This window comes from Dipodomys ordii, unplaced genomic scaffold, assembly GCF_000151885.1.
Source record: "Dipodomys ordii isolate 6190 unplaced genomic scaffold, Dord_2.0 Scaffold96, whole genome shotgun sequence".
In the NCBI taxonomy this organism is placed as follows: Eukaryota; Metazoa; Chordata; class Mammalia; order Rodentia; family Heteromyidae; genus Dipodomys; species Dipodomys ordii.
The window spans coordinates 5285148-5294924 of NW_012267312.1; the positions used below are offsets into that span (position 1 = coordinate 5285148).

Consider the following 9777-nt stretch of genomic DNA (forward strand, 5'->3'; position numbering starts at 1 on the left):
GTGTTAGCCAAGTGTTAGTGGCTTTCACCTACAATCCAAGCTACTTAGGAGGCTTGAGATCAGAAGGATCACAGTTTGACTCCAGTGGGGGCATATGGCAACCCCTTCTCATTTCCTACCTCTTGTATATCTGCTATCCAAAGCTACACAGGAGGCTGAGATTGGGAGAATCATAGTTCCAGGCCAGCCCAGGAGAAAAAGTCAAAGAAACTGCATCACCATGGAGAGAAATTGGATGCAGTGCCCTGGCTTATTATCTCAACAATGATGGAAAGCCTTAAGTAGGAGAATTGTAGCTCGGGTGCCCATCAGTGTGGAAAGTAAGACCTTATCTCAGAAGTAGCCAGTGAAAAACAGGGCTGGAGGCATGGCTCAAGTGGTAAAGCACCAGCCTAGCAAGCCCAAATCTCAGTTCTGACATACAGATTTAAAAAAAAAACCCAAACCAACATACGTCTTTTTTTTTGACTTACAACTATCAGATAGAGGCAGACATCATAAAGTAAGCTGCCCTCCTCACAATAATACATGATACACAGCATTGAAGTCTCTGTGAGGAATTGCAGTTGAAGAATCAGAAATCTTCTGTCCAATCAAATCCTTCCTTTCATGTACAAACTCCATGAATGATTGGGTCCAGGAACCCTAAAGATACATAATTCTGTAGGCACTCAACTTCTTTATATATAGAATGGAATATAGTTGTCTATCACTTACGCACATCCTCTTATGTATGTATTTAAATCATCTTTACATGGCATATGGTATCTCATACAAGGTAAATGTAATATAAATATAATATAAATATAAAAATATATAAATATAAAATAAATATCTCCCTCTGTTGCCTTCATTTCTTGGCTTTTTGTGTCAGTCATGGGGCTTGAACTCAGGGCCTGCGAGCTATCCTTGAGCTTTTTCATTAAAGGGTAGCGCTCTATCACTTTGAGCCACAATGCCATTTCCAGTTTTCTGGTGTTTAATTAGGAATAAAAGTCTCATGGACTTTCCTGCTTGGGCTGGCTTTGAACTCAAATCCTGAGTAGCTAGGATGAAGTTGTGAGCCACCAGTAGCCAGCACTTGGGTTTTTGAGGTTTGTTTTTGTTTTTGGTGGTAGTGGTATTATGCTTTGAATTTACCATCTCACATTCACTCAGCTTGCTTACTCAGCTGATACTCTACCATTTGAGTTATACTTGTAGCCCTGCTTTTAGCTGATTAATTAGAGATGGAGTCTTAAGGACTTTTCTGCTTGGACTAGCTTTGAAACGATCCTCTAGATCTTAGCCTCCTTGTAGCTAAAATTATAGTCACTGGTGCCCAGCCATTTCTTGGTTTTTAAATCTGAGGCCTAGTCAGGAGTCTTCAGGTATGCTTTCTGACCTCTCTTTCTGGAAATAGTGGAAAGGACTAAGAAGTCACTTCTTCTGAGTATAACTCAATACTCAGTACTATTTCAGTCCTAGCCCTCTGCATGAATGTTGCTTCTGGCTCTTAGCCAGTGTACTGATACAGGGGGTAGAAAACTGAACAGGAAGAGTCAACATTTTCTTTAGGTTTAGACTCTTGCTTAAACCATTGCTTATGTGATTAAAGGCTTAAGCCCTTCATTTTTTATTTTGGCTTTTATTAACTAGTTACTCTGCCACATGAGGACTGAGAATTCACAGAGCTCAGCTGAGCTCCTAACAAGACCTCATTTGTCTGTTTCTAAAACATGATGAAGAGTCATAGTCCTAAAGCCACTGAATACACTGGTTAGGACTGACTGGTGCTTAATAAACAAAGTGTATTTTAATCAATTTGCTCCAAAATATTTTATTAACAAAAGTTTGCATATTAACAACAAGAGCAAAGAAAGTTGTGTGTCACATTGAGTAACAGGTTCAAAGTAATGTGTAACTCTGGTTTCTAATTTCTCTACAAAGTTAATCAGCCACAATGGAGAAAAGAGAGAATAAAAAACAGTAATATATTCATATAAATTTTTTAAATGTTTCAAAGTAAAAAATGCCAATTTTTGTACATTTTTATTGTAAAAATGCTGTACAGAAAGGTTACAGTTACATGAGCAAGGTAATGAGTACATTTCTTAGTGAGCATTGTTGCTGCCAATTTTTAAGGGCAAAGAAAGTGCATAATAAAATAGACTTTAAAAATTACAAATAAAAATCTGTACATCAAGGATATTTTGAAGGCTTTCCCATGTGCACAGCACTATATAGAAAAGAGAAGAGGAACCACAGAGAAAAGAACATACACACAACAGTTGTTAACAGCTCTGGCCCATTTGGGCTTGCAGGACCATCTCCTCTTTTCTCAAAGCAAGAGTGTCAATCAGGTTGAAGAGGGCCTTGGGTGTCACCAGGGAGATGTAGCGTTCTTTGTCTGTGCCCTGTTTATCCACTAGCACCATGCTATAGGAGTAGAGTGGGATTCGTAGCAACAGCCTGGGACAGACAAAGAAGAGAAGGCTATGTCAAACTCCAACTTCCATGAGTTCTGCTGAGCCAACCAGAGGCCCACAGTGACACTGTACAGAGAAAGGCTTGATACCATGAAGGACTCAATCATCTTTTAGGCCTGTGCTACTCAAAGTGTAATCTTTGGACTAGCAGCATCACATGATTCGGAAAGGAAAATCTTACATTTCACTCCAAACCTAACAAATTAAAATCTGTTATTAGCAAGATCCTGGAACTATTAGTTTATACATCAAAGGATGGAAAACTCTGCTTTAGATTGTGGCCAAGGGGATTTTAGGCTTGCAATGGTGCTATATGCACAAATAGTTGCTATATAGCATGTATAAGGGTAACAGATTTGAGGGTCACTGAACTGGGGTCAATCCAAGTTGGTAGACTAGTTTCACATAACCATACACACACTAAGACTATATCAATGTTTATCAGCAGTGGTGATTTTAACCCCCAGCAGTCATTTGGCCATTTCTGGGCACAGTTTCAGTCATCACAATGAGGAGATCAGGAATAGGTGACCTAGCACTAATGAGTTGGAACACATAAATGTAGGCCACGTATGTATTCAAGGAGGAGGTAAACAAGGTGGCAATAGAGAACTAAATTTCTCTGTATCATTAAGAGGAGGGGGAGTAACTTTCTGGAGGGAATTTCTACAATGGTTTTGTGGGGGTGTCCAGAAAAATACAGGAATGGTAAAGTAAGCAGGTCTGTGGTGATATACATATACAGTACAGACCATATATAAATATACATTTATGTATGCATGTGTTTATATATTATATATGTGTATATATATATATGTATGTGTGTATACATATATATATGAGAAGGGGTGTTATCCGAAGACCATTTAGCAAATTCTGTAATAAGTTTTTAAAAATTCATTGACATGGGGTATAAGCAAGTCATTCTATATAGCCTACTTTGAGAATGTTCAGTATAAATTTTTAGATAGAAATACAATCGCCCTTTTCAGGCTTCAATTAGAGGTATTAGTGACTCTACATATGCTCTCAAAGGCTACATACAGTTAACCTCTGGAAATAGTAAAACTGTTCTAATGGAATTTGCTTAGGTACTTTATTTGGAGAGAGAGGAGGGGAAGGGACTAAGGGAGGGAGAGGGAGAGGATGAAGGAGAGGAAGAGGGAGGGAGAGAGTGAGAGAGGAAGAGGGAGAGAGAGAGAACGCAAAGAAAAAAACTTATTTGAAGATGGAAGAAGAGAACTCTGGTAATTATTCACTATATAATTTATTTGGACAAGTGGCAGTATGCCAATTAGTGCAGTTATAATACTCCCAACACAAAATCACTCGAACATTAAAGGTTGCCTGAACCTAATACAGAAATCAGAGAACCTGATCAGATCCTTGTACATTCACAGGGGATCAAATTTAAGGAGAGAACTTTCCTATGTTTCCCTACCTGAGCTGCATAGCTAGGGCTGGAGGCATCATCTTTGATTTTATCCTGCCAACGAGTTTTGGGAACACACCCACCAGCTCCACCACTGTGATGTGTCGAAGATCCAAGCCACACCGTTCTTGCTGCAAGAAGAGAACCAACAGGATAGGTATTAATTTGGCTAAGCAAAGAGACCTCCATTTCAACTTACAGACTGTCAGAAGCAACAATCGTGTTTATGGACATTTCTTTGCTCACGCCAAGCTATTCTGAAGACAGTCAAGAAACTAGAGTTAAATTAGTGGCTATAAACCTAAATACCTTCCTAGATAAATCATTTATAAATTTATTGGTAATAACAGTTTGAAAACCTAAGCAAAATGGCAGTCAGTGGTATTTCCAGATGGGGTGAGACCTTGTGTGAGTCAAATTTCCTACAAAATGTCCAAGACCACCTCAGAGGACTCTAATTTTGTCTTTGTAGGGAGAGGGGAATATTTTCTAGAGCCCCTTTCTTTGCCCTTGTTTCCACCCTCCACATCCTTCAGTCTAATATCCTTGCCTACCCAAAATAAAGATAGAAGGTTCCAGTACTCTGAATTGGCTCTTGATAAAAACCTCAGGAATGTAGTTCAGTCAACCATATGGCAGAAGGTCTTACCAGGAGGAGTGAGTAGCAATAAGGGAGAAAAACTAACTGAAGATAAATAAGATGAATCTGGCTAAATGGAATTTTTAAATCTTAAATGATTAGAACACCAAATAGACTGGGTGTGGTAGCACTCACCTGCAATCATAGCAATCTAGAGATGGAGACAGGAGAAACACAAGTTTGAACCCATTCTGAACTATATAGCATGATTGTGAAGAAAAAAAGAAAGAAAGAAAGAGAGAGAAAGAGAAAGAAAGAAAGAAAGAAGGCAGGCAGGCAGGCAAGAAAGAAGAAAGAAAAAAGAAAAGAAAGAATGAAAAAAGGACACTAAATAACTTTTATCACCAATTCCACTGAGGTATCTCTATGTGAATTTGACAGACTTGCTAGACTGATATATTGGAGCAAATGGTCCAACCTAACATGTTCAATCCCTGGAGTTGGGGCTAGGTCCTAGAACTCCTGATTGCAATGCTGATACTGTTGTTCTTCAGATCACAATTTGAGAATGCCTATCCTGAGAGACAGCTGTCACTCTCTGAAGAGTTCCATGAGTGTGTGGGGGGGGGGGTCCCAATTCTGTAGCAAAGGACTCCCTTCATCTCCTGGCCCAGACTTTTGGGCAGACAACTAATTGATCACCTCCAGTCCAGGCATATCCTGGATGGGTTCAACAAAGACAATTATTCTTTGGCTGCTAGATAGCATGTCAATTAGGATTATTAGTAAAGACAGACAAACCTCTTTAGTTGGGAAATGATGTGGGTTAGCTCCAGGGAGTCAATGCTAATCAGGTTATGCTCCAGTACCCTAGATGAATGGGTAGCTCTAAAGTGCTGGGCTCTGCAATTCACTCTAAGGGGATTAAGCACTGAATGTGGCCTCTCCTCTTAGTGAAATGCCTGGGCCCTTCTGGTTACAGGTTTCACTCTCACCATGGCCCTGCCTCCAGGACTCACCTGCAGCATTTCTAACTGCATTCGATAAAGGAGGTTCCGAGCTGTGGGTGTGGACACGATTAGGAGTCTCCTTTTCTCATAAAACTGATCTAGAAATGCAGCTGCTGTTCTGACATTCACATCAACATTCATCTCTGTAATGAGAAATGGTCACATGGGTCAGAAACCTTCTGCATGCTCCAGCTTGATATAACAAATGATGACACACCGAGTCATAACTGTGAGAAACAGACGCTGCCATGGGAAATGAGATTCAGCAGTTTATTTGGGAAGTGGGTCAAGAGCACCGGAAGAGCCAGGCTCTGGTGGCTCACGCCTGTAATCCTAGCTAATCAGGAGGCTGAGATCTGAGGATTGCAGTTTGAAGCTAGCCTGGGCAGGAAAGTCTAGGAGACTCTTAATCTCCAGTTAATTACCAAAAACCAGAAGTGGAGCTGTGGCTCCAGTGGTACAGCACCAGCCTTGAGCAAAAAAGCTAAAGGATAATGACCAGACCTGAATTCAACCATCAGTACTAGCACCAAAAAAAGAAGAAACACTAGTAGGAATGGGAAAGTGTATTTAAAATCACCTTTACCTTCAAGACTTAATATAAACGGATTTTCTTCAGTCATAGAAATTCAAAATTGAGCTAAATCAGGGTATCAGTAGGCTGTGGTCTAGGGGAGATTCTGAATTTGTTCCTTTGTCTTTTCAGCATGTAGAGGTCACCTTCATTCCTTGGCCCGTGGGCTCTTAAAATCTGTCTTCTGTATGTACTTTTCTTCTATTACCTCTTTCTATATCTTTTGGTAGTCCTGGCTGCCTTATATAAGGACTCTTGTGATTATGTTGAGCCCATTGGATAATCCAGGATATCGCCTTAATTTAGTCACATTGTTCTGCAAAGTTCCTTTTGCCATATACTGTAGTATAGTCTCAGGTTTGGGGGATTCATATGTGGACATTGGGGACTGGCATTATTCTTCCTATCTCAGGAAGTGAAACAGGGAAAGAAAGAGAGCTGTATAAAGTGGCTTGTCAAGCAAGTTATTGCTGTAGGCATCTGGACCTCAGTCTCACTGAAGAACTCTAGGAGATGATATGTTACATACATAACAGCTATCCTACTGGAGGAATGAGGGAACTCGAGCATTAATGCTCCATCACCAGTTGATGGCTACTTCAGGGGATAGTCATTCTCAGTCACTTCTAGCCGGCCTTTGTACATGTGTAGATTATGCCTTCAGAGACAAGGAAAAGCCCTTAGACAAGAGGTACCCAGGTAATTGAAGTAAGTAGCCTCTTGAACATAGATAAGGATGTCAAAGACAAATGGACGAAGCATTCCAGTGTCTGCCGGAGGAAGTATAGAGAAACACGAGGATGGGAGAATAGGCTACCAGCAGGATGGCTTTGAAATGGTTCTAATTCTCCAAAGGAATGAACAAACTCCACCTATGGTTTATATCATCGGTGCTCATATTTTAAACTCTATCTAGACTTGCAATGAAGTGTGTGTTCATCTTAACACTCAATCATTTAGCCAGCAAACACTGAATGCCTGCTCTTCACTGGCCTCTAAGGCAGACACTGTGATATTTTCCCAAGTGATATGGAGTTCTCATCCCTCTCATTGCCTCACGGGCTCAGAATGTAGGACCGCATTGCTCAATAGAAGCAATTATGTAATTTTAAATGTTTTAGTAGCCCAATTTTAAAAATACAAAGAAATAGGGGACACCAGCTGCTGGTGGTTCCTGCTAGGTTGAGACCAGGAAGATCACAGATCAGTGCCAAACTGGTCAAAAAAGTTTTGTGAGACTCCATCTCCAATGATGCAGAAAAAACCTGGACTGGGAGCATGGCTCAAACATTATAGCACTACTGTGAGAGAAAAAGCCAAGTAAGAGCTCAAAGTACTGGAATTCAAGCCTCAGTACTGGCACAAAAATAAAAGAGTGAAAAGTTTATTTCCTTAACCTAATATTTCCAAAACATTTCAATATGCAATCTGTATGAAACTGAAGATATTTATGTTATTTTAGTTTGTTTGTGAAATAGTGTGTGTGTGTGTGTGTGTGTGTGTGTGTGTGTGTGTGTGTGTGTGTGTACACCACTTATGCTGAATGGCTAGGAAAGGATAAAGATGAAAATGTTAACAGGAAGAAGACAGTGGGTGTGTGCTAGGTACTTACCTTGTGGAAGGTACTGCTCTATTCTACTGTGCAGTGGATGACCTCATCTCATTATTACAACTCACAAAGTGAATAAGGTATTCTTTTCCTCATTATTCACAGAAGGAATGATGCCAAATGCCCAAGGTCTGTATGACTTGAAAGCCAGTGCTGCTACACAGGCATATTGTCCGGACCCAGGAGTATACTGGCTTTGTAAGCACCATCCTAGGAACTAGAGGAACTAGAGCAAAATGGTTGATTTATAATGTCACTCATCACAGGCTGGCCCTGGACCCTGACTTCCAATTTCTTCCTTAGAAGACATGGCAGGGAAATCAGAGGACAAGCAGAGGCAAAAGAGGAAGGCAGCTGAGAGATGTTACAGTAAGAACTAAGGGACTTTGCTCATCCATTCAGATAAGGAACAGCGCAAATGAATTTTACGAAGTATATGAAAGAAAGCTGCTTCTGTTCTGCAATCTAAAACCACGGGATCTTCAGGTGCTGCTACTGGCTGAATAGAGGGCTGCACACATACCTGCACAGACGGGCTCTACACCAGACCAAGCCACGTTGGACTGACATACTCGGGCAGGGCTACCTTGGAGCTCATAGCCACCAAGGCAGGAGAATTCACAGGTGGCTCCGTAATTGTCACCATCACTGGAACACTTCATGTAGCCATTATCTGGGGCATTGAGTTTGCCACAGCGTTTCACTGTAGAGACACAAGCCCGAAAGGGTCTCAGTGTGGAGATTCCTCCTACAGAGTAACTTAGGAAGGCAAGGGACACAGAAGCTCCAGATTTTCCATGAAGCTTCTACATTAACCCATGGAATGATCAAGGGAGCATGGGTGCTATTTAGTCAGTGGGTGGGCCTTGAAAGGGTCACCATCTATACCAGTGAGACTTCTGAGATTAACTGCTCTAGCTCCCATGTTACAGATAAGGAGGTTGAGCCCAGGAGAGTAAAGAATAATTAGTAATTAGCTGTCCAAATCATGAGGCACAAAGCAAACCTCGAAAATATTTTTTAGGCAGACCATAGGTCTGCTCTTTCAGACCCAAGAGCATGGTCTTCTGGCGACCCCAGCTTAGGGGTTGCTAACCATGTCAGTTATCGAAGGACCTGCAGAGTTTAACTGATTGCTCAAACTCAGCAATGAAATGTTATCAAGTAATTTTTTTCTAGTTCATTCAACTGTGGACTAGTGTGAGATTAGTCCTGTAAAATGTCTTACATAATCTACCGGCCCTGAATCCCATCAAAAAATCCAGGCATGAAGATGAGACATTTTCTCCAGCCTCATCAGAGGCTAATTCAAAGTTAACAAACATTCTTCTAGTAGGGAGCACTCTAATATCTATTGTTTGAGGACCTGTTTCCTTTGCTTTTCTAGCTGGAGGAAACCCATAGTCAGTACTCTTACCTTTCACTTTAACTCGAAATTTGCAAGTGCCCTTGTTCTCTGCTCTGTCATAGACTGTGTACTCGATCTTGTGGTCTCCTTCTGGAAAATGTGAGCCTGGAGGGAGGCCTTTCAGAATAACACTTATAGAGAAAAACAAAACAGAAACATCAAAGATGATTCTTATGGACCTTAAAAACAGATATTGACCAGGTTATGGGAATATTGAAGGGAAGCTACTGGGTCAGTTGGAACAGAACAAAGATATTTAGAAGAGTAGAATCTCTTGAGCTTTCCTCTATTTCAGAAGAGCAATTTGAGATCCCAAAATGGAAGCTCCTAACTACTGTGAACCTCTGATTATTGTGTATTGTTGAAGGATATAACAGAGAATGGAGGCCCAAGTCTTCCTCCAATCTCACTCTTGTTCCAAGGTAGATCTGAATAACATTATCTGGAGGACAAGGGAATGCTTGTGAAGGAGACCATTTAAGGATATGACCCACACCTTCACTGGCAATTCAGGATTGCAAAAGGTGCTAGAATTTTCTCTACTCCTTCTCTCTGACAGTAAAGGTAAATTCATTGTGATTCCTTGTCTATCTTAAAATAAGAAGAAGGAGGAGGAGGAGGAGGAGGAGGAGGAGGAGAAGAAGGAGAAGAAGGAGGAGAAGAGGAGAAGAAGGAAAAGGAGAAGAAGGAGGGGAA

The 9777-nt window shown here is 40.9% G+C and overlaps 1 protein-coding gene across 1 annotated transcript in view; it reads right to left on the reverse strand.

The window, feature by feature from the left end:
- Positions 1–2114: 2114 nt before the first annotated feature.
- The window catches only part of Srpx (sushi-repeat containing protein, X-linked), a 74704-nt gene continuing 67041 nt past the window's right edge, over positions 2115–9777 (reverse strand). Inside the window, exons 7-11 of the mRNA XM_013026734.1 lie at positions 9091–9212; positions 8197–8376; positions 5500–5633; positions 3910–4031; positions 2115–2451 (exon numbers count right to left, since the gene is read on the reverse strand). Of these exons, the coding sequence (XP_012882188.1) occupies positions 2274–2451; positions 3910–4031; positions 5500–5633; positions 8197–8376; positions 9091–9212 (736 nt within the window). The 3' untranslated portion in view covers positions 2115–2273. The remainder of the gene's footprint in view (positions 2452–3909; positions 4032–5499; positions 5634–8196; positions 8377–9090; positions 9213–9777) is intronic.